This window comes from Ursus americanus, chromosome 27 (assembly GCF_024610735.1).
Source record: "Ursus americanus isolate L20-20 chromosome 27, mUrsAme1.1.p, whole genome shotgun sequence".
Lineage (NCBI taxonomy): Eukaryota > Metazoa > Chordata > Mammalia > Carnivora > Ursidae > Ursus > Ursus americanus.
This window is the reverse complement of record NC_142153.1, coordinates 29,916,421-29,941,259: the sequence shown is the minus strand read 5'-3', so window position 1 is coordinate 29,941,259 and position 24,839 is coordinate 29,916,421. Positions and strand designations below refer to the sequence as shown.

Here is a 24,839-nt window from a genome sequence, read left to right as displayed (position 1 = left end):
CATCTCTGCCCGCTGGGTGGCGCTGTGGGTCCCGTGGCGAGCGGCCCCTCCTCCCTCGGGCAGGCGTGGAGGGGGCGCTCTGGGGTGTGTGTGGTCTAGAGGCAGCCTTGCTGTAATTTTGTGCCCATTTTCCATTTATTGGCAAAATTAACTTGCCAGAATATGTCTAGCCTTGACGGAAATGCCAAGCATCATCCCTGGCCTTTAACAGGAACCGAGCGCTCAGGACGCTGTCCTCCTGTGTGCTTGAGTGACCTGCACGTCTGAGGCGGGGTGGCCTTCATCCCCTCCCTGTACCCTCCGCCTCCTGGGCATGTCTGCCCTTGGTCAAAAGCCCTGGAGCCAAAAAAAAAAATGCACTCTTTCACCTTGCACAAGCTGTTTCTTCTTCTACAATTTTGCAATAATAATTTCGCTAGATCTGTGTTGCTGCTAGCATTCTTTGAGTCAAGACCGGAATGGTTTTTTTCATGCTTCATGCCTACGTGAAATATCCTGTACATCCACATGGGGCCCAGAAAATACCGTTACTTCAGCTCATAATTGCTGACGTTACTGCTGTAATGTCACTTGTCCTGCTGTCCTTACGGTTTATGATTTGAGGTTTAACATACTTTCGTAACTGGCAACAGGGCCAGTAGGTTCTGTGCCTGTAACGTTCGTTAACGCGCCGTTCAAAGTACCTTAGAGGCATGTGGAGGTTTCCTTTGCCTACTGCTTTGAAGACCAAGAAACAAAACAAAGTTCTTTATCTGCAAGAAGTAGAATTTGTTTTCTGCAGCAGTTTGCTACCATTGTGTTTTCCAATTGCCAACAGGTCGTAAGAAGATACATCCTGGGTTCAGTGGTCGACAGTGAAAAGAAATACGTGGATGCTCTGAAGAGGATTCTGGAGGTACCGAGACCTCGTGTCGCGGGGAGACACAGGTGTCCCTGGCCCTTCCCACACACACGGGTTTACGCGTGCATACGAACCGTGACGAAATCGGAATGGGAGAATTCCCGGGAGACATGGGGTGTCGGGTCTGTGTGTGGACGTGAGAAGTCGCGTGATTTGCGTGAACTGTAACGTACGTGAGTGGATTTCTCCCTGTGTTTCCAGTGCACCCTCAAAGAGTCTGTGCCGTCTTCCCGCGTGTCTTTGTAGCAGTACGAGAAGCCGCTGTCGGAGATGGAGCCGAGGATCCTGAGCGAGAGGAAGCTGAAGATGGTGTTCTACCGCATCAAAGAGCTGCTGCAGTGCCACGGCATGTTCCAGATCGCGCTGGCCAGCCGCGTGGCCGAGTGGGACTCCGTGGAAACCATCGGGGACGTCTTCGTGGCCTCGGTAATTGCTGGTGTGCCCAGCTGCCTCACGGAGCTCGCCGGTGCAAACGGTTTCCGTGCTCAGGGGGACATCTCCTGCTGGGTGTTAGCAGCGGGCCTGGGTGCTCTCCGGGGCCACCGGCTGCCGACCCCTCAGAGGCCACCGTGAGCTCCCCGTGCTCTGCTCAGTGCACGAGGGAAGGGGTTAGGTGCACAGGGTCAGGACACCATCTGGAGGCTTGCTGGGGGGTGTACCTGGATCCGCCAGCTCTATCCCGTGCATCGCTGGGCCTTTGGAGCATGGTTTTGTGGCCGAGCCAGGGCTCTGGAAACAGTGTGTCACTCTGTCCCACTTATCCCCGGGGCAGGTGGGTCTCACCCTGATCCCTGTCCCTGTCTGGGGGCAGTGGAAAACACCCAACCAGCGCTCTGTGGCCTGGGGCCTTGTTGCGCGGACACAGGGTTGAGGCGTCTGCTGACACAGGACGCGGCGGAATGCGTTCGCGTTTCCTGGCAGGGGAAGCGGTTGGCTGCCTGGAAACCAGCAGCCTCCTGTGTGCATCCAGCAGTTCTGAGCCCTTTCATCTTTGGTCCATTTATGAACTATGTGTATTGTGTTTAGTAAGCATTCTCTCTAGATGTGGGAGCTTATGGGTACAGTGCTGTCCACGGGATGTCAGCTTGAAGGTGCAAGTGGCCGTTTATCTAAACAAATGCTGTAATAATGATACCAAAGACCTTTTCTTTTTCCCTATAGAATTGTGTGGGCTTGATGACATGTATAAATTACAGGAAGCGTATAAATTACAGGATGCCTCGGCACAACACAGGAACAGGAGTTCTTACTAAAATATTTGCATGACGCCTTTCGTGGATCTTTATGAAAAAGAGGAAGCAGTGGATAGTTACTTTGCAGTTGCATTTTTTGGCCGTTTTATGTGTTCAGCGTGTACATTTACTCTCTTTCTCTTCTTGAAATATTTACCTTGGCAACATTTTTTTTTAACAGGAAAAAAACTTTACAAAATACAGTTTAGGTGAAAGCATTGTTTTCTATAAGCGACAGTCCCATCAGATACCCACTTATGGATATTACTGTTTATCTTGAGAATTAGTAGGATCTAAGGAGAATACCAGAGGGAGGTCTCTTGGTGTTTCTAGGAAAACAGGACAGGGACCAACGTGGCCCTTCAGCTAGAGAGGCTGGAAGGGATCAGTCCCCCCCCCCCAACATTTCCAGGGGACACTCAGTGGCTGCTAGTCTAGCTTTTGGGGACTGCGTGGCATCCTCTCCTGGAGGCGAAATCCACAAAGTGAGGATTGCCCGGAAGTTAAAGATGGGGTCTGCTTAGCTGAAGGCCCCACCGCCAGGGATCTGAGCAAGGATGCCGACAAGCGCATCCGGGCGAGCAGAGTAAGATCGACCAGCTGTTTAAACAATTCCTAACAAGTTTGCTTAAAGAAGAAAAAAAATCACACGGGGTCATAATGAAGTGTGTCCTGTGGAAACATCCCAGTGACTGAGAGGTTACTTTTAGGGCAGGTTTCGAATCTTTTATCATATCCTGGAAGAGGGAGCCCCTGGGCTCTATGCACTGTTGATAGTTCTCAATTTTCTCTGGCCTTTCAGTTTTCCAAATCCATGGTGCTGGACGCCTACAGCGAGTATGTGAATAATTTCAGCACAGCGGTGGCAATCCTCAAGAAAACGTGTGCTACAAAGCCTGCTTTTCTCGAGTTTTTAAAGGTAAGCACTCTTTTTTTTTTTTTTTTCCCATTTTGGGTTATCACACCCTCTGATAACAGCTTTCATGTCAGAATACTCCATAGTGAAATTTTACTGCACTTTGTCTCTCAACACGTAATGTTAATTGTCATAAAGATTTTGGTAGGAAGATGTTGGGTCCGTGCTAGAAACAGAGATGAATCTTCAGTGGTGGCAGGACTTTTTGAAAATAACCTTTATTTGCACCTCCTTGGAAGGGTGTAGGTGGATGGGCAGAAAGAAAGTTAAGGTCCGATCCCAGAGGAAGCTGCCTTTGGCTTCCTGTCCTTCAGCAAGAGACAGAACGTTTGGGATTGGGGTGGAGCTCTCCGGCCCCCTTCCATTCAGAGCAATAAGCTGATCGCCGAAGGATGAGCCCTGTGTGGGCCGAGGGCTCCATCCCTGCTCTGGTGAGAGGGGAGGTGCGTCTGATGCTGATGACGCGGAGTTGTTGTTGACCTGGGAGATTTAGCCCATGGTCCCTTACCGTGGCCAGTCACCAACCCCAGACCTCCTTTGCGCGAGGCCCCAATTCCCATCATAAAACCTTGGGCCAAAGTTTGTTCTTGTTACTTGAACTGAATTCCCGAAGCCCCTGCTACCTGCAGCGAGTGGCCTCAGGCGACATTCTCGCCGGCCAGTTACACTGAAGCTGAATTCTTGCCCCTCCTTCTCTGGTCAGGGTTAGCGGAGGGATTATGTCAGCCCCCAGCTTCAGGGGTCTTGGTGCTCGGTGGTCTTTCCCTATCTCAGCACGGCTCCTGGGGGAAGGAAACACAGGTGATTCCCACATTCATTTCCTGGAGGAGGTTGTAAGTGTCTTGCAGATGCTGATGGAACCTGAGATGTCAGCTAGGGGTCAGCCGTGGCTCCTGCTGTCAGGTGACCTCCTGCCAGGTGGCCTGGGGATGAGGACGTGTGTCATCCTGGTCCAGCCCGGGAACCAGTGTTAGTGGTGGTGATGGGGCTGAGCCCTCGCTCTGCCATCCGACCACACCGCTCCTTTAGCTGGAGACCCCACCCTGGTGTGCAAATGGTCCAGCCTGCTGGAGCGTCCCTCCCCGGCTCAGAGAGGCGGGTTGAGGGACTAGGCAGCCCCTGCCACATGGGAGAGGAGCCCTCAGACCAGACATCCTCTGCCATAGCCGCTCCTGGGGCAGCTCACACAGGACACAGACCCAGGGACACCCCCACCCCTCACCCTGAGAGCCTCACCCCCAGAGCCAAGCCTGGCTGGCCGTGGCTGCCACGGAGAACTCGCCTCATGCGTGGGGCAGGCTGCCTTTAAGGGCCCTTGCAACTCTTGGTTGGGGTTCTGTGATATTTTTTTTTCTTTTTCTTTTTTTCTTTTTTTTTAAAGGATTTTATTTATTTGAGATAGAGTAAACAAGAAAGAGCACAAGCAGGGGAAGGGGCAGAGGGAGAGAGAGAAGCAGGCTCCCCACTGAGCAAGGAGCAGGATGACAGGGAAGGAACTTGATCCCAAGACCCCGGGATCATGACCTGAGCCAAAGGCAGACACTTCACTGGCCAGGCCACCCAGGTGCCTCGTTTTCTTTTTTTTTGTAAATGCGCTTTTCAGGTGGTTGTAGAATTTCAAAAACTAACTCAATTCGTAGAGGGTTGAATTGCGTTTGTAAATGGATGAGCCCTGCCCGGCTGTCAGAGGTGGCTTGTAAAGCATGGAACGCAAACAGCGACAGAGTTCAGTTCCCAACCCGCCACAGCGTGCTCTCGACCTCAGGCGCGAGCACGTGTGTGGTGTGATGCCAGGCGTGGGAGTATTTTGCAGCAAATCTGCATGCACTCTCTCTGCTGAGTGAAGACGGGGCATGGGCTTCGGGCCAGCTGGTCGGCCTCCTGCCGATGCGTCTATGCTGTGGCGGGAGGGCAGCCGCGGACCCGGGTGGGGGTCCCCGCCGCCCCGAAGTGCGAGTAAGCTGGGCTTCTCCCCACAGCAGTGCCAGGAGTCCAGCCCCGACCGCGTCACGCTCTACAGCCTGATGATGAAGCCCATACAGAGGTTCCCACAGTTCATTCTGCTGCTCCAGGTAAGGACGTGTGCCTTTCCCAGCGTCTGTCTGCAAGCCGCATCTGTGCTCCTGCTTCTGTCTCCGACCTCCTCTCTCCTCCTTCCCCGAGCAGTTACGGGAGGGCAGAGTCGGGGGGCGGGGGGCCTGGAGCATGAACACGGCCCTGGACCCTCACCGGCCCGCTCAGGCATGAGCGGAGGGGGCTGGATGCATGTTCCCCGGGGACAGAAAGGAATCCGCCCCCTCTTGCCGCTGTCAGGGTCTGGGTCTAGGGTCAGAAGGAAAAATGACCTACCCTCTGGCCAGAGGGTACAGCTGGGCTCAGGAGCCCGAGTCACAATTCAGACAGACCGTGCCTGTCGCGAGCATGGTCCACAAATGGTGTGGGGACCGGAGATGCCATGGCGGAGGGGCTTAGCCCTGGACCCGACATGGCTGAAAACAGAATATTCAAATGGGTGCATGTGTTGTTTCCGACAAACCTGGTTTTGAGGACAGATGGGACTCAGCGGCTTCCGTGTAACCCACCGTCTGTGCGCACGCCTCGTCCTCCCCAACGCTGGGGGGCCCCGCCGCACGGAGGCGAACGGCAGGCCGTCTGAAGTGGATTTCTGGTGACAGTCCACGCTGGCCCCCAAGGTGTTGGTTCCTTAGATTTCTCAGGTGGCTTGGCGTGGCTTGCGTATGGGAACGCAGTGAAGGTGAATAGGGACATCATCCCGGGAAGTGGACGGGCACTCAGGCAACGTTGCCAAGGCCCCTTCCCTCGAGATCGTGGCTGCTTTTGTGACCAACCAAATCTGTGTCCTTCTAAATAAAGTCATCACAAAACTGTGAGAAAGAGGGATACACACGTTAGACTGTCAATACCAGCTATCTCCATGGCTAGCTTCATAGGCTGTTTCTGTCCTCCTCTCTTCCTCGTACATTTTCCAGTGCGTGTCCGGTTAGCATATGGTATGTATTGGATCCGGTTTCTGGTTTCCAACGTATGTGTTAGAGTGTTAATAACGGAAGCTCTTTGTTTACCCCTAAAATCAAAATATCCAGAAAATGTGTTTTCTTCCTCCGGTTGTCGAGTATTTCCTGAGCTCTTCAAATGTGGGAGGCTCCAGGCGGACAGTTCGGTGAGGAAGAAAGATGGAACCAATTAGCTCCTTCTTTAGCTAGATGGGGACACAGGGACCAAGGGCAAAGGCATAACCACCCTATAATCCGTGTGCTGCACATTCAAACTCACGTGCAGACTGTGCTTGGTAACGTGCTAGTAAATGCCTGGTTATCACCGGTCACTCACGACCCTGTTGGGTTTTCACACCTCGCTCATGAATACTTTTTTGTTCTTAATTAAAGTTGGATGTAGTTTTCAATCTAACTCATCAGCTTTTGGTTAACTGTTCATAAATCATGGCAAACCTTTGGCGCAGATGTTTACCGAAATATGTTTTTTTAGAAAGGGTGGGAAGGCCGTGGGAAATGGAACAAAAACATCAGAGGAAAGGCTCTGAGCCTCGTGGTGGTTGGGAGCAGGGACGTGGTCCTGGATGATATTTCTCTGATTTTGGTCTAAGAACACTGCACTTAAAAATTGCGGCATGCTGTCCCACCTGGTTTCCCTTGGGCTTAGTGAGGTCAGTCCCTGTGTGCCTGGAGACTCACCTGAGAACTCCCCGGATTTGTGTGAGTGGCTCCCCTGGCAGGCGAAGGGGTGGCTCAGGGCCGGGCCAGGGTACTTAGAAAAATGCACAGTTGAACTCAGAGTGTACACTCTGTGTGTCTGAGAGAATTGCATGGCTCGCCAGGGAGCCGGCTCCCAGTAATGATGCTCCTGGGAGCTGTTGACTGCAGGGGACACAGGGCTGGTGGCCCGGCTGGAACACTGTGGGCAGACGTGTTCCTTCACTCCTGAGTTGTGCTCTGCACACGCGGGAAGGGATGGCATGGGGACCGGCGTGCTTCCTTCCCCTTCCTTTGGCCCATCAGGCACCCTGCTCTCCTTGTTTCTGCACTGGTCCCAGCTCTCCTAGGCCCTGTTACTGGTGGCGCTGGGACCCCACAGCCTTCCCTGATCCAGGGTAAAGCTGAATTGCCCTGGCTTTTCCAGGCCTGCTGGTTTTGGACACGTGGTCCCATAGGAATCTTTGTCTCACTGTATCCCACTACCATTTTCGGTCCTGTGTTGGACCAACATGACTTGCAGTCTGGACAGGACGACAGACGTCCCTTTTTCCTTACTCGGTTCTCTCCTGGCGTCTGGCGGACCCCCCGCCCCCACCGCGGCTCTGCTGGTGCGGTGCTTGTCCTGGTCGTGGTCAGGTACCAGGCCGGCACCGCCAGCTTGTGACGTTGGAGCCAGAGTCATTGTAAGGTGATTTAGTTGCCTTGATCCGATTTGAAGTGACTCACAGGGAAGCAGGTGTATAACAGGGTCTATATAGTCCATTCAGACCGGAAACATTTCATCACATCTGCCAGGTTTTGTTTGTTCAGATAAAAAGCAGGTTAGAAGGTGAGGGCGCTGTTGGATTCCAGCGCCAGCTGAGTTGACATCAGCATCGGGGGCCAGGCAGAGGGTCAGACCGGCTCTGAGAAGGGTGCTTCCGGACACATCTGCTTCCGGCCGCAGAAGCCAGTATGTGGTCTGCGTGGGCGGGCTGAGGCACACCAGGGGTCCTGTGTCAAAGCAAGGTGACCACCTCGTGGCTGCCACTTAGATGTTGGTCTTGAAAGTCGACGCCTGTGTTGGACGCACAGAGCACCATCTCATCAGTGACCAGATCGTCGCTCCCTCCATGCAACCATCTCTTCCCTTTGTGACACTGCGGATGTGGATGGGAGAGTGTCTGGCCCCCTTCCAGCAGGGGTGGGGCGCCCCCGGGAGAGTGGATCCTGCTGTGTGTGGCGAAGGCACGGGAGTCATGCTGCCCACTTCATGTCTGGAAGCCGACCTTTGGGGCCTGGGTCCGTCGGTCCGCCTCGGGTTGAGAGAAGCAGGCTAGGAGTTACCTTGAACGTGGTTATGGAGGGCAGGACTTTCTAGGATGTGGCACATTCGTGTTTATAGTGCCCTTTATTGGGAAATGCTGTTTTTTTCCATCAGCAAAGCCATTTAGTAAGTTCATTTTGTTTTTGCAAAAGGAGCTATTCCAGCATGTAGCCAAATCGTGAGTCACTGGATTATTATTCTCTCCCCGGTGCTTATTTTATCCTCCCCCAGAAGTAGCTGATGAGGCCGCCAGCTCGTGAGCAACGCGGCTGCTGGCTGGGAGCGTGCATGGGCCGCCTTCTGCGCCCCCGCACCAACAGTCACATGTGCCCTTTTTACCGTGTGTCTCCCACAGGACATGCTGAAGAATACATCCAAAGGCCACCCTGACCGGCTGCCCCTTCAGATGGCGCTGACGGAGCTGGAAACGTTAGCAGAGAAGCTGAACGAGAGAAAGAGAGATGCGGACCAGCGCTGTGAAATCAAGCACGTCGCCAAAGCCATAAACGAGAGATACCTGAACAAGGTTGACCGAGGCTTCTCAGTCTGTGCTGGGATTCAGTTTGCTTTGTACTAACAAGCCGCAGTTCTTTCTGCCACTTGCTACTAACCTTCTGGAAGCTTTGCAGTGATGCTGCGGCCCAGGGCTCTGCCTCGGAAGTCAGTGGAGAGCGTCAGGCATGTCTGGGCATATTTGCTCAGGGGAAGGGGCTCCCACGTTCATGAGACCCTCGCGTGGTCTGAATCTTACTGCCAACATGTGGTGTTTCCTCTTAGGTGGTCATAATCAAAGCAGAGGACGTTACATACGTTCTTACCTGTCCCTGTCTGTGCACAGACTAGGCTGTGTTTATCACGGAAATGTGAGGGAAATACGGCACGAAAGCAGTTCCTAGGCAGAGCTGTATTTCTGCTTTACGTTGACAAGTCCTTTTCCTGCGACAGCAAGCTGATTTTGTGTAGACGTCACCATATTTACTTAGGGCCCTGGTCCACAGGAACAGGTTCATTGATCGGAGTGGTGTTATATAATTCTATATCGGATTCATCGTTGCTAAAATCACTTCCATTTCTGTCTGTAGGGCTAATTTCCTACCCGATAGTGACCCTCAGTGGCTTAATTACAAGAACTTTAATACATTTTGAGGAACAGGTTTTTCCTGATTTTTATGTAGGAATTTCTATGAGCCGAAAATTGCCGGAGGTGATGGTGATGTCGTTTAGATCCTGCTTGCCTGTGGTAGCAGTGTTTGCAAAGCTGTGTGGGGCACGGGGTAAGGCCGACGGGGAACTGGTGCGTGTCCCTCGCTCGCGATCCCGGACCCGTGCACACGGCCTCATCATCCCCGCGAGCACGCCAAGTGTAGGTTGACCGTGATCTCGGCCACTGCAGATACGGGATCAGAACACCATCTGGGTGTCCAGAGCATCTGGGCTGCAGATTCCCCATGTTCCTTTGGGCTGAATTGTTACAATAAGCCTGACCTCTGTAAGCTGTATCTCCTCATACTGATGAGTACGAAGCGTCTCTGCAGAGGACCCAGGGTGTTGTGTTGAGCTCAGTGAAATGAAATATGGCGTATCTCAAGAAGCTAAGATGTTTTCTTTTTTATGCCATCCTTTGGGAAAACGAAAATCACCCGGGGAACTATTGCACTTACATAAAGCATCCTCGGTTGGCATAGTGTTATAAGGAACAATGGTGGCCGGCCATGGGTGACTGTCTGTAAAGATTGGAGCTTCTACTTGGGCAGCTCATTTAAAGGGAAGGAAGACAACTGACAGGTGAAAACAAATGGGTCCTCCTTTGCTGAATCAGTATCTCTCAGCTGGGGGAGTTTTTTTTTTTTCCCCAAAGATTTTGTTTATTTATTTGACAGAGAGACACACACAGAGAGAGAGGGAACACAAGCAGGGGGAGTGGGAGAGGAAGAAGCAGGCTCCCAGCAGAGCAGGGAGCCTGATGCGGGGCTCGATCCCAGGACCCTGGGATCACGCCCTGAGCCAAACGCAGACGCTTAACGACTGAGCCACCCAGGCGCCCCTCAGCTGGGGGAATTCTGTTTACAAGGGCTGGGTTAGACTCCTTTCACTGTTTAGGATAACTCCAAACACTGTGAAACTATGCAGTTAAAAAAAAAAAAAGCCACTCTCAGAATTCTATGTAGTATGCACATAAAGTGCGATTGGAAGTATGCGAATTCTCTGGAAAGGGGAAAATCTGCAAAGCTTTCACGCTTTATGCTCCTGTATTTGGCAAGACTTCCGCTCACCCTTTTTCTTCTTTTGATGAGCTTGATGGCGGGAAGCATGTCAAGTGTGACTTTGAATGTTCAGCTTCTCAGCAGTGGGAATCGGTACCTTGTGCGATCCGACGATATGATAGAAACCGTTTACAACGACAGAGGAGAGATCGTTAAAACCAAGGAGCGCCGCGTCTTCATGCTGAGCGATGTGCTAATGTGTGCCACGGTCAGTGCACGGTGAGCATGCGCCTCCTTCACGGGCTCGGCCTTGCGCCCGCGTGGGTGCGCGTCCCAGATGGGCAGATGGCTCCGCCAGAAGTCCCATTCAGGCTGCCCCGGTATGTGCGCAGAACTCCGTCTCCTTGTCCTGTGATGCTGGGGAACCAGGACCTAAACAGGCGTATTTTTATTTTATTTTATTTTTTAATTTTTTGAAAAAGATTTTCTTTATTTGAGAGAGAGCAAGCACAAGGAGGGGGCACGGCAGACAGAGGGAGAAGCAGACGCCCCTCTGAGCAGGGAGCCCGATGCGGGACTCAATCCCAGGACCCTGAGATCATAACCTGATCTGAAAGCAGGCAGTTAACTGACTGAGCCACCCAGGCACCCTAGACAAGCGTGTTTTTAAACGGGTCCAGTGCAAAGTCTCAAGGTCACTGCTGGAGAAAATTTGGGACGTTTGGTATATTTTTCTTTAAACATAAGGCCAATGTTGGACAGAAACTACATTGGGTTTCTTTTATTTCCCTCCTAAATCATTCTACAGTCTTGTTGTAATCATCATTCTGATCCTTTCTCTTTAGCTGCCCCTCTGTGGGGACATTTCTGTTAAGCATTTTTCTTGTATGATTATATCGGTGGCATTTATGTTCACTGTGAACCAAGAAAATGAGTACGTACCACTTCATCATTGCTTATCCTTAAATCATTTACCATCAGAACCGCTCCCTAACACCTAGAATGTTGTCGCTGGTCGACGATATTTGAAGAGTTAGTGTCTTCAGCTAGAGGGGATTGTAAGGGAACTGAGGTAGAATGGAATGTTCTGAGCTGAACGCTCTGGGTGCTTTATGGAATAGCGCACGCTGACGCGGTGTCCTTAGCAGCTTATTGTGGCTTAAGAGGCTCCTGGTTAAACTCTCAGGAGTTTGGGATGCAGTTGCCAAACCACTGGCAGCTTGAACTTGTCCATCTGAGTGTTGACAGCACAGAAGCTGACCAGTGAGACCGTGAGGGCTTCCTCTCCCAGCAGGAGCCCCATGTGAGGCCTTCACGAGCATGCCACCGGATGGGAGCCAGCATGTGTGCCTGTGGTCCTCTTGTGGTGGCCGCTTCCCGGTGCCGTGGAGCCCCAGTAGGAAGGCTGGGTGGGCGGGCATGCGGGCGCTTACACGGTGCAGCCCGGCCCCCAACCCCGCCTCTCAGGGCTTCGGGAAAGCACCCCATCTCGCTGAGCCTCACAGCACGCTCTATAGAATAATGGCGGGGAAGCCAGTGATCCCTGGGACTCCTGGGAGGGTCCAGCCGAGGACCCCCGTCAGACCCTCTAGCCCCGCGCCTGGCACGGTGCTGCCCAGTAACCATCAGTTTTTACGATGGTCCTTCCTCATCCTCACTTACTTTGAGGCAGCTACAGAATAAGTCTGGAAAATATGCCAATTTTTAAAAATTATTAGAGAGGAGAGAGCGCATGTGGGGAGGGGTGGAGGGAGAGAGAGAATCTCAAGGAGACTCAGTGCTCAGCATGGAGCCTGATGCGGGGCTTGATCTCATGACCCTGAGACCGTGACTTGAGCCAAAATCAAGAGTCAGACGCTTAACCGACTGAGCCACCCAGGCACCTCCAAAATATGCCAATTTTAATGACTGCCCCGTGTCAGGAGTCCTGTTTGCTTGATTCATATCTGTGGCTCAGCCTTTATCGTTGAACTTGCCGTGGCCACACGTGGACCTCTGGAAGCAGCCACGGTTGGTGTGGTTTGGCCACTGCCTTCACCCACGTGTGGAAAGGAGCAGCTTTGTGAGACGTGTGCCGAGCGTGTATGCCCCATCAGTGAGTGCTTTCTGCTCCTGATGCTCCCGTCCCGTGAGCCACTTTCTGCCACACAGAACCCAGTGGTGCACATTTTGTGGAATGGTTTCCAGGCTTAACTGTCCAGGAAGCACCCCCTTTCCAGGCGAAGCCGGTCAGCTTTCTGCACACCAGAAAGACGAGGTCATGCAGTGAAGGGACTTTGTGGACAGCAAAGCACGGTGCAGACGTGGGTGTTTCTTGTCCCACGTGTTTGCTGTTGTAAGCAACCTTCGTCTGAACGTAGCAGGAGGGGCCACCCGCCGCCCCAGGTCCTGCAGCGTCCAGGGGGCGGCCCAGGTGCACCCTTTACCAAAGGCTCTTAAGTCAGGTTGGGTCTTTTGAAATTTTATGTCATTTTAAAAACCTCAAGATGAAAAATACTCTTTCAAGATGAACAAGAAGTGGAGGAATCCTTAAAAAATGTATTTAGCTGTATTCACTACCAGGGCTGTTCCTTCAAATAACACACCGGGCTGCGGCAGGGATCCCAGGTTCTGACAACCTTCTACAAAGTGAGGAAAGGGGGATGGTCCAGTGGCCACTGACGTGTTCTCAGTGACACTTCTGGGAGCTGGTGAAGGGAAGACCCACTTTGGTCAGGCTGAAATGTTCAGATGGCCCCAAGGGATCCCTTGACAGCCTCAGAACAGCAAGGTCCCCCAAACCTCTGTAGGAGTGAGGATCTTAGATTCAAACAGGATGAGTAGAAATTCGAGTCAAGGTCATGGGCTTCTCCATTTTTACATTTAGAGCACACCTAACTCATAGAACACACAGTCTTTCTTACTCCGTGTCTGAGTAGTGCCTTCTTCCTCTCCTTCCCACGCGGACTAGACGTTGAAAAGTAAAGCCCTCTAACACCAGAGGGAAGTCGGGTAGCTTGGGTACCAGTTGGCTCCCAACACATCAAGTATTTCAGTTTAAAGTATAGTGTCCAGCATTTTGGTTATTCCTGTCTACATTTTGATTGGAAAAAATATATATGTCTTGAAGAAAGCAATCTGTGATCATCACCATAAGTAAGGAACAGTGATTGCCCTGGAGGGGAGGGTGGGTTTCCTGCCCCTTGGAGGGCCTCAGGCTGCTGGTAGCCCTGTAGCCTTGACTGGGCGGTGGTCGCAGAAGGTGTCCATTCTAGCATTTTCCACCTGTCTGAACAGGTGTGCTTTGTATCTTTCTGTGCATGTATGCTTCATTTTATGGCAAAAGAAGAAAATAATCCGTATAGGTCGTGGGATTTTTTCCTTAATTTTTACATAATAAGTATTTTAATCATGGAGCATAATGATAGGATTTAATTTTATTAAAATAGTTACAGTAAAACCAAGAGTAAAGAGGGAACTTTGATAAGAAGTGACCAGAGAATATCTGTGCACATAGATTTTCCCTGTTAATGGTACTAGCCAGAACACACGTGCATCTCTGCTCAAACAGCCATCAGGAAACCTCCAGCTTGTTCCCTTTAAGCTTTGATGGGACCGTGAGGGCTCTCTGGGAGATAAGCATTCCGTGTTCTCCCGTCTTCCTGGATTAGGCAGTGGAGAGTTCTAACCCTCTCATCCACTGGGAGACCTCTTTAAAGAACCAAATAGTAACTGTTTGTAAGAAAGTCAGAAGCAGGATGTGTTTCTCACTTGAGTACCTAAGGGATGAAAAGTGTCTTGACTTACACGTGTAATGAATCCTAACATCCCGATTCCTCCTTTCAGCACCTCAGACAGCAACACGATAATATCCACCAGCCAAAGGTATTTGTTAAAGTGGAGTGTTCCTCTTGGACACGTGGAAGTAATAGAGTATGGCAATAACGACGGTGCTGGAGAAAACAGGTGTCCCCCCATGCACCCACCCGAGAGCCTGGCGGTGGTCGCCAACGCCAAGCCAAGTAAGTGTCACTTTTACTATTGTGCGTGCGCGTCTTGGGGCCGGCGTCAGTACCAACCTAACAGGCCCTGTTTCCTCGGCCTCCGCAGCATCCAAGGACCAGGGAAATGGTCAGGCTGTTGGGCGATACCATCTTTGGAGCCTGTGTTTTATGTTGGCTGATAAACGTAGACCGATAAGCCCACTAGACTCTCATCTTTGAGCTTGTCCCCACTGGTGAGGATCCTTTGGGTTTACAGGGAAGCCCCGTCATGTGGGTTGTGTTCAGTCACCCCAGGTTTGTTCTGTTCTGCGTTTCCCAGCTTGGCAGTGAGGGCTCTGGCTCCTGTCTCCTGAGCAGGCCTGGAAGCCCTCCAGCGTGTGGACCTCCGTTGTAGGCTCTGCTCTGCACCAGCTCATGCAGCCCCTACCCTCTCCCCCAGGCTCCCCAGGGAGGGGGTGCTGGGTCCTAACGAGCCGAGATGAGCCAAGGGTGTCCTGACACTTCGGCAATGCTTTGACAGCTGTGTAATATGTATGGTCTTTATTACTAAAGGGTCTTTGGGCTGTAGATTTTGAACGTAGTGTAGTATTCATGACTTTCTCCTTCCCTCTCTCTTTTTTAATCCAAATAAAGCCTGGCTGAGTTTCACTCACTCGCCGGCCACTGCCTCCGTTGTGGAACACACAAAATGGGGACCTGCAGTAAACCTTTTCATACGTGGAATGAGCCTTTTATATTAAATATTCGTGGTATAAATATATTGGGCAACCTTTCAGATTATTTTGCTTCCGACGTGTTCGGAAGAAGGTGCCTTTGAAGCCTGTAACTTTTCTGGCTGCGTCTGCATGTGCGCTGGGACTCACAGGAACAGGGCCTGGTGAGCATTAGATCTAATTTGCTGTGAGGTCTCCCGTTGCTCTTGTTTGTGTAATGTTAACAGTCAGTCGCTCGGTTGGGTAATCAGCCTGGTAGGCTACGTCCTCAAGCACGGTATTACAGGTCCCACGGTCCCGAGTCACCGACTGCTAAGTCCTTCTTAAAGGACTTGCAGACAGTCTCAGCGAGTAATCAAAATACCAGACCATGCCACAGATTTTCCGCAGCGGGGATATACTGAAGAGTGACATGGGGAGGGGAGGGAAGCGTTCTTCCAGACGGATGCGTGGCAGTAAGATTTGGCTCCAGGTCAACTTGTGTTATCTCATTTGTTAAAAGTTCGTAAAAGTCCATTTAAATTGCTTGCAGTATTGGTTGCAAATCCAACGTGTGTCTTGGTTTTGTGAACAAAATAATGCCTTCATGTGTTTATCATGGTAGCAGTGTTAAGATGCATTTGCAATTAAGATTGCGTCCTCGTGCCCAAATCAGCAGGGGCGGCTTTGATCCGTAGAATGGGTACTGCGTGTTGGGGCAGCACTGTGTTTTCCTATTCCTGTTTTTATTTATGATTTCTATTGAGCTAAATTAGAATAAGATTCGAATCAATTAGCAATGTTAAAAAACATACAGCAGAAAGACTCAGTTTTTGAAATATAGTTGACCCTTAACACAGGGGTTAGGGACACCGATCCCCGTGTGTTGAAAATCCTCGTATATAATTTGACTCTCCAAAAACTTAACTATTAAAAACCTACTGTTGAACAGAAGCCCTACCAATAACATAAACAGGGGGCTAGCACACACTTTGTGTGCTATAGGAACCCTATACCGTGTTCTTACAATAAAGTGAGTGAGAGGACGTGAAACGTCGTTAAGAAAGTGATAAGAGAAAACACATTTACGGTACTGCTCTGTATTTATCAAAGAAACTCGTGTAGAAACGGACCTGCACAGTTCAAAGCCATGTTGTGCAAGGGTTGACTGTCCGTGGAAGAAAGGACATTGGCGCCACAAACGTTCCTCCGAGCTTCCGTCCGCGACGGCAGGTCCATAGTTCCTACTGTCAGCGAGAAGAAGATGTGTCATTTTGGGGAGTATCCAGTTTTCTTCTTTCTCCAATTTAAGGAGAATCTCGTTGATGTATCTTAAGTTCTAGAGACTTTGGAAAATACTTGGAAACATAGACAGTTGTGTTTTGCGGACTTGCCGTGACCTTTCCGTGTCCCTCTGACAAAGCACGCACGTAACCTTGGTGAAGGCAATTGGTTTGGGGAGCATCTTTTTTGCATATTGTCCTAAAGAGAGAATGTAAGTGACAGCCCTGTTCTGCCATCCACAGAGATTCGTTCCGCTCCGTTTTGTGGGTGGAACCCATGCAGTGGGCGTAACCTATGTCATTTCATGTGCTACGGCCCTGCGTAGTGGTGTGCACCCCCTTTCAGAATGTTCTGTTACTACAATGCCTTTATTTTAAGGAATCAGGGAACTGGTAACCGATGAGTATGTGAGGGACTTCGTCTACGGTTAGTCCCTCATCGTTTCCCTTTCAGCCCTGTGACCGGGCGTGCAGTGGGGGCCCAAGGAGTAATTTGCTGAGCGAATGAAAAGAAAAATGGAATCACCAACCACTGTTAAATTTTTAATGAAACTGTGTCTTTCTACTGACCTGTTTGTCAAAGGCCTGTTCTAAACCGAGCGCCATGTCCTGGTAGCCCCCAGATGAGTGAGGGGTAGACTATGCCTTCAGAAGCCCCAGGAGACGGATGCCAGAGCACGGGTGTGATGCACTATGATACATTCCTTGACAGAAAACAGGGCAAAATACTTTGGGAGATCAAAAGGGGATAATTTTCTCAGAGAGACGCCTCTTGAGCTAGGTTTTAAAGGAGGCGTAGGATTTCACAGAGAGAGAGTGGGAGGACATGCATCAGTTGATTGGTTCATTCTGCTGATCTTCATCTGACACCCGCCTCGCACACAGTAAGGAGTTTATGGCGGCTGTTTGTGTGACTGGAACCTTCCCAGCCTGTGGGGGTCCCTCCAGATTCTGGAGGACCGACAGTTGTCTGTTCAGGGGGGCCCAGTTCCATCCACAGGAATATGAATGGGAAGAGGCTTCCAGGTTGTCCTGTGATTGCGTAAGACATCGTGAAATACTCACTGTGGCTCTCCAGCTGGTGGGATTGCTTCGTCTGGAAGGAAGGGCCCTCGGACCGGGCAGGGAGGTGCCATGTGGACCCCAGAGCCTGAGACACTGCTTGGCGGATCCTCTTCCTCTTCTGACGTCAGTTACTTGCGTGGTGGGACACCAGGACAGCAAAGCGTAGGGTCGGGGAAGGAACACAGAATAATTGCCGATTACTCCGTAAACTACTTGTTTCTTGGAATAACGAAGAGCAGGATGAAGGTGACTGGTCATGCATAGGTGATGCTGGCTTCTCCAGGAGAGACAGCTAACGTGCTGTTCACCCGTGGAGCCATCCTCCCTCCTTAACAGATTGTGGCCATAAGAGGGTTGGATTGGGAATTGTCTGGACACAGCTTTCCAGGTGGGAAGGCCTCCAGGAAGCCGTGTTCTCGGCCCTGGAGTCCTGGGAGGGACGCTTTGTAGAGCATCAGTCTGTTGTTAGGCCCGTCCTTGTGTTCCTGTTTCCTGACCCCGTCACTCACTAACCTCAGCTCTGTGTCAGACGTGTTACTTGTGTAAGCATTAGTGTATTTTAGCAGGGTGTTCTCGTACAACACAGTTCACTCTGAGTGTACAGGGGTCATTGCCTTGGCAATGCCGAATGGACAGGCACTGCTGAGAGCGGAGAGAGGCCAGTGGGCATCGAGTCTGAGGGTCGGGAGGGGGGTCCCAGCACCTGGGCCTCTGTGGGAGCAGGTGTTCACTTCGTTCCTGGCTTAGTGGTACACCTTAGCTGTGTGGACCCCGGTCTCTTGGTCTCCCTGTCCACAGAGGGGACCCAAGTTTTAGCTCTAAGCTCTGAAATGATGGGTTGGAGTATATGGCCTCTTAAATGCCTTCTAGATTAATAAAAAAATGTTTTTTAACACATTGTGCTAATTCTGTGTGTGCTGGAAGACTGAACTCAAGCCAGACTTCCGTGGGGCGTTTTCAGGTTTCCGGTCAGGGAAACCGGGAACAGCACGTTTACTGTTCAGCCCTGGGAAAGGACTGTCCCGCCCCGTCCACACGCGTCCAGCAATGAGGGTGAGTCTGGGGTTGGGGCCAGACAATGAACTGCTCTGTGGGCATCGAATCCATAATATTGATCTCACTCCCACCAGCCTGCAGCCAGCGAGTCGCGCGCTGCTCCTGCAGATAAAACCGTGTCCCCTCCACGAGTCACAGTTAGCTGGGCTGTCACCGCTGTCTCACAGGTTTTTGTAGAAAGCTTCAGATTCACCCGCAGTGCTTTTGTTCCTTCTGATTCTCTCGCATTTGTCATCCCTCAATTATTTTGAGATGCGAAGTCGGAATTCTTTGTTCCGTCTGTAGCCATGTGACTTTCTGCTGTGTGGATGACTGAGCTCTGAAATCAGGATTGGAAAATTCGGTCTGTTATTCAGCGTTGGAGATGGTGTGGGCGTCACTGCCTAGCAACCGGGCTGCAGGAGCCGTGCAGCCACCTTCCTGGGCCCCGCAGGAGCCGCCCCCAGGAGGCGCTGTCCCCAGAAGAGCCCCTGGCAGAGTGTGCATCTGCTTTGCTGCCTCCGTCCGTCTCCTTGCGTTGTGACGTTTGACTGACACTGAATGCTCTCCGTGCAGGGGCCTGCAGGCTGGTGTCCACGGATTTGTTCACGAATCCTCTGGGATTCCGTGGGTTGGTTTCAGCTTTCAGACCTTCTGAAGTTCCTTTGCCAAATTCTGTGCTTTTTTCTGGGGTGATCGAACAGTTTTCGCCGACTTTGTGGGTTGGGGCTGGGGCTTGGGAAGAGAAAGCCCTGCAGTGCGGTGGGTTTACCTGGTGCATCAGGTGGAGTTGCCTACGTTCCTACCATCACTGTGCTGCACACCGTCTGGGGAGCCGGTTTACCAGAAAATGCATTTCCCTGGTGCCAGAGAAAAGCTGACTCATGCAGGATCCCTACAGATCAATTCCATTCGATGGTTGACTCTGGAGCACTCCCAGTTTTCAGGGGACCGGCTGCTGGAGCTGGAGCTGGGGAGGGAGGGGGTCTCCGCCCCGCGGGAGCCTCCACTGGAAGAGACCTGTCATCGCCTCTTTTTAGCACGTTGGAGGAGAAGGTGTCCGGCAGCCTGGAGAACAGTGTGGTGTGCAGGCTGCGTGTGTTTCCAAGGGGAGCGCCGTGGTGTGCACGTGTGGCTACTGCGGTCCTGTAGGGATCAGGCCTGTCGCTTTCCCGTTAGTTAGCCCTTGAGGATGATAGTCAGAGTCAGCCTGCTGTGCTTCTCTGTGCTGGGGAGCCACCCACTGTTGTGAGTGCAGGGCAGGCCCTGGCTTGTACAGCTGTGGGACCAGCGTCTGCTTCTTGTGCACCAACAGCAGACGTGCCGCTGAAAACCACCATGGGAAGAGGGCAAGACCACCTCGGTGGTGTCCTGCCCTGTCCCGGCCAGCATGCAGAGCTGCCCCCTGCTTGCCACCAGCAACTCTGTACAGAGAATAGAAAGCCACCTCGACCATCCGTGCAGGACCAGTGTCCCCTCCCATCCCCAGAGCACCTGCTCTCTGCTCACGTCTTCTCAAAGTGCCCAGACCTCCTTCTGCAGTCCTGCTGCAAAGTGGGGGCTCTGGCAGTGGGTTCCAGGGGTCAGGGACAAGGAAGGGATCACATCATTGTTACAGCTGAGCTGGCAGAGACCTAGGTATCCTTGAATTCTGAGAAGGAGGGTCCAAGGGGGAGAAGCTGGGACAGGGGGAGGGGCAGGTCCTGGACAGAAAGTAGACTGGAAACAGGGCTCAGATGCAGCGCTGGGGGGTGTGTGGGTATGGCTTAGGGTTCTTAGCCAGAAGTGAGCACACACAGGTGCGTGGCAGCAGTTGAGCAGAAACCCCAACTCTGACCCTTCTACCTCGGAAGGCAGAGACACGGTGCCTGCACTTTAAAAATACTGAACAGGGCCTTGGAAGTCTGTGTCACACAGGAGCCCTGGATCTGGGCTGTGGGGCCAGGTTCTCGCTCTCCAGAGCAAGGGCCAGCACTGGGGTTTGTTCAGTGCCCGATGTGGGGTCTCGAGGGGTGAGGGGTTAATCCAGGCACCCCCTCAGCCTCTCAGCGCTTGCCGTGGCCTGTGGGCGGGGACAGCAGCTCCTGATCCAGATGTGTCTGCAAGGTCAGAGGACAGGAGGGACACAACCGCCTCCAGTGAGACCATAATGATTCGAAAAGCACAGCACGTTTTAGGGCCAGGGCCTCCATGGGAGGGACTGGAGAGGAGGAAGTCGCGTCTCCCTGATTGCTTTGGTGACGGCGGCCACGTGGCATTCACCTGACACCATGGCGTGGCACGGTTGTGGGGTTTCAGGACCAGTGCTGGCTCTCCTGCACAGCGTTGAGTCTCCTGTGTCCTGTGCCCCTGATGGAGGGGAGTCCCCCCCACTCCACCTTGCAGAGACAGGCCCAGCTGCCTACCCCCATCCACTCTCCTCCTGGAAAGCATCTGAAAACCATCAGGTAGACTCACGTGGTCTGCATCCGGATCCGGAGCTGGTAATAGATCGTCGTAGCCGGGACTGATATGGTGTCCGGGACTGATGTGGCTTCGAGCTGCAGGCCGGCCCCCGGGAACGGAATAAAGCCAGTTTCATCACAGTGCCGCAGCCGCTGAGAGCGTTACTTTAAATTTGTGCTGTTCCCTTTCATGGTGCGTTAAATATTGAGCTTTGTAGAAGTTTTGAATCAATAAGCGAGATTTCGTTGTACCTGTGATGAGACACAGGTGTCTTCTCTGAGGAGTGAGGCTCCCGGAAGCCAGCGCTGGAGGGTAGTGAGGCGTCCGGTGATGAAGATGCGTCATGAGACCGCTGTCTGCATGTCAGGGGCGCTGAGCATCAATCACTCCTGCTTCCCTTCCGTTCGTGCAGACAGCCAAAACACTTTAAACACGGGTGTTCGCTGACCGTGCAGGAACACTCGTGCGTATGCCTTCAGTTTCCCTCTTGGGTTTGGTTTTGAACTCGAGGTCAGTCCTAACAGTCAAGTATGAAAACTGTGGTCACCCTCTGTCTGTCCGAGCCCTGCACTCCCTCCTGCCCCGTCTCCCGTCTTGCTACACCTGCTTGGACACCCTGGCCTAGGTGACCTGGCAGCGGTGACCACGGGGTGACCTCGGGGTCCTGCAGTCCTGGCCGCCCAGGCAGGATGGCCCGTCTCTGGGGAGCGTGGGGCGAGGAGGCCCCGCTGAGCGAGGAGCTGTGACAGCCGCTTGCCCGGCAGTGCTGGGCTGCCTGTGCAGATGCCAGGGACTTGCCGGTTGGGAAGGCCAGTGAGAAGGGCCTGTCCTTCTGGGGTTTTCCGGTTCTGCCACCTGCTCTGAACTGTATTCTGCCAGATAAAGAGGAGGACAGTGTAGGAGACTTGCCCTGTTCAGGTAGCAGCATCTTTGTTCCAGAAGCCGAGGGCAGAGCTCCTGCTGTCAGGGCAGCGGGTCCGGGGTGGCCACGGAGGACCTCCAGATCAGCGTGTCTGTCTCGGACGTGGTATGGCCGGTGTGTGTACACACCCCTGTGTGCTCGGTTCATGGAAACGCTCCACCAGCTTCAGCTTGTCCACGTGCTGACCATTTGCCTGCGTCTCCCCAAAGCTGAGATCATTTGATGATGACTAACACGGCTCATGCCCTTAACGGGGAGCTCCTGTGGGTGAGGGCTGCCTGGCTGGCTTCTGGGGGTGCGTGGGGCTCCTTCCGCGGGGCTGCTTCCCGGAGGCTTCGAGGCGGCTGCCACCTGTGGTGTAGGCACTTGTGTGGGGAGACTTGGGGAGCTCTGGAAGCTGTCCTGATGTACAATCCTGCTCCCTTCGGCCTCCTGTGAAGCAGCGGGGAGCGCACGACCTCCTGAACTCTGCAGGAGAGGAACAGGGAGGGTTTGCTTTGTTGGGAGACCGCGGTCATGGTCCGCATACAGGAAGCACGGAAGCGGGTGTCGGGCTCTGGGAGTGACAGCTGATGAAGCCGGCAGCCCCCAGGTTATGTTGTGTGCATCGTGGGGAATGGCGCACAGCTCAGTGACATGCACACTGCAGATGCCACGTGCACTGTCCCCCGTCCCCCTCCAGCCTCAGTGTGGGACCGAGGTGGGTGGGAAGGCACACTCGTCCCGGGGTGCACACGAGGAACACAAGACGGGAGAGCCTTCTGGGTTCTCCTGGAGGGACTCCTGAGTCCCGGGTGGTGAGATCTGACTAGGAAAACACCGCCTGGCCCCTGAGAACTTCTGACCTAGCGTTTAGTGGTCTCTCTCTCCTGAGACACGTGGTTTCTGCTTTATCGCGTGGCACGCAGGAGCTCCGTGGGAGGAGCATCTGTTTGCAGGGCAGGCACCGAGGTCAGAATCTCGGCGCGCTCAGGCCAGAACCCACCTCCCTGCTCGTGGCGCGTTGCAGAGCTGGGCCGCAAGCACTCAGAGCAGCGTCTCTGTGCAGAGTACGGCACAGCCCTGCGCTCGTGCTCACGTGACGGTGCGGTGCTCTGCTTACCGGGCTCAGGACTGAACGTACGAAGTCCTGAGTCAGGTTAGACGCCGGCCTCCCCAGCTCAAGGCAACTCAGTCACACCTCTGTGTGCACAGAAATATACGATTTATGTGTTTAAAAAACAGAAGTGGGATATTGTGTGCTCTCACGTGACATTCTTGAGAAGACAAAATGGAAATGTTGGAGAAGAGACCAGTGGTTGCTGGACGGGGCTGGGGGCAACAGGGTGGACAGGTCGGGGTCTTTGGGGGTGAAGGCGCCATTCTGTGGGCCACACCTGCCCCTGTTAAAATTCAAGGGCCGTGTGCCCACGGTAAAAGAGTCAGCTTTACTATATGATAATTTAAAAACTAAACTAAAAGCTAGATGCGGGCAACTTGATCGAGTTCGTGTAGCAGGAGTAATTTTATCCCGAGGGTGAGTTCGTGCAGTCTGTCATCAGAAGTTTATAAATGAAAGCAAATGTGTGTGGCGTTCACTACAGACATTTTAGTATGGGGACATACTGTTAAGGAAAAACAAATTTGATAAATGGATAATCATTGGACAGCTTGCTTTTTGGTGAAACTTCACGAAAATACTTAATATGCAATTAATCATAGAATTTGTCTAGTCCTAAAAAATTAGGCCTGGTGGATACATAAAAACCCAAGTGAAAATGTCTTTAATGGCATTTCTGCAAAATTACTTACTCCACGGTGAAGCAGTGAGTGTGGTCAGATGGATACCTGTCGTTTTTAACACAGACGTACCGTTGACACACACACTGTGCACAGGGGAGGATGAACAAGCCGCGTACTTGGCTGGGCCCCATGCGCGGTGGAAACGCAGGGGGCCTTGCTCACCATTGTTAGAGTTCTGAGACAGGACAGAGAGTGTGATGCCAGCAGGAGGCTTGGGTTCCTCAGGGCCAGCCCTGAAAACTGTCCCAGTGGTCACATGGACCAACTTTACCTTTTATTTTCCCTTAACAGTGTGTTTGTCCCTTAAAATAGTTTTAGCTAATAACACGCATATTTGCTTTTCACTTGCAAACTGTTGACAAGGGACCCAGCCAGCATGGCCTCATGCTAAATTCTAAGGGCGGAGTCCACTTTCCTCACACCCGGGTTGACCCCGTAAAGCTGGCCCTGCGGAAACAGACTCCAGGAGACTCACCCTGCTTGATTCCGTGTGGATGGAACTGCTCTGCCCCCTGGGTTTGCTGGTCACTGAGCTGGGCGGGGGGACACCTGAGGCCGTCTGTTTCCATGGACACAGAATAGGAGTCAGCTGTGACCATGTGTCCTTTAAAGGGTGGGCTCCAAGTGGGATTCTGTGGTGGGATCCTGCCTGCATGTCAGTGGAGAGCCTTAGTGTCCTCATCAGGAGAATGGGGGACGGGGCATTATCCCGGGGGAGAGGGGAGACTATTCCCCTCTCCACACACAGAGGTGGTCCCAAGTCGGGGACAGGGGCTCTTCCCCCGGCCGATCACTGTCCTCCTTTGTGTCCTGTTGTCCTTTAGAGAAAGGGCACTGGGGAGCTCGTTTCATTGTTGGATGACCCTGGTTATTGGAAATTTGGTTTAGGTTAAATGCCATTTCTAGGTTCGTCTTACTAACCGCAATGACAGCAACAATACATTAAAAATACAAGTGACAAGATGCGAGTCAAACCTGAAGTGTGAGAGGTTCTGTGAGATAAAACGCCGGCCATGGTCCAGAAGTTCAGGTCCTGGAAGGCAGGTGCTCAAGGAGCTGGCCTAGACTGGAGTGCAGTTAAGGAGACTCAGTGGCCAAGCACGTGTGGGGCCATGGGTTGGGTCCAGGAGCCCTGGATGACCTCAGTGGGGATGCTGGTGACACTTGAATAGGGCGTGCAGGTTAGTGAACAGCCTCATGTCCACGTGACTTTGCGGGTTTGAAGACGGTGCCATGGTTTTATGAGATGTTAACGTCACGGGACGTGGTGAAGGGCACACACTGGGGCGCTCTGAATCTTTCCAAAGATTCCAACGTCTGAAATCATTCCAAAATTAGA

General features: G+C 52.4%; 1 protein-coding gene across 7 annotated transcripts in view; it reads left to right on the top strand.

Annotated features, from left to right (window-relative positions):
- ARHGEF10 (Rho guanine nucleotide exchange factor 10) overlaps nt 1–24,839 on the top strand; it is a 107,157-nt gene that overhangs the window by 55,769 nt on the left and 26,549 nt on the right. For 5 of the 7 annotated variants that reach the window (XM_045811196.2, XM_045811201.2, XM_045811195.2 and 2 more), the window contains 7 exons: nt 818–895; nt 1,148–1,327; nt 2,936–3,052; nt 5,029–5,121; nt 8,445–8,615; nt 10,427–10,572; nt 14,119–14,294. In XM_045811196.2, coding sequence (XP_045667152.2) covers nt 818–895; nt 1,148–1,327; nt 2,936–3,052; nt 5,029–5,121; nt 8,445–8,615; nt 10,427–10,572; nt 14,119–14,294 — 961 coding nt within the window. The remainder of the gene's footprint in view (nt 1–817; nt 896–1,147; nt 1,328–2,935; nt 3,053–5,028; nt 5,122–8,444; nt 8,616–10,426; nt 10,573–14,118; nt 14,295–24,839) is intronic. The other 2 variants (XM_087856480.1, XM_045811200.2) reach the window with 1 other exon arrangement.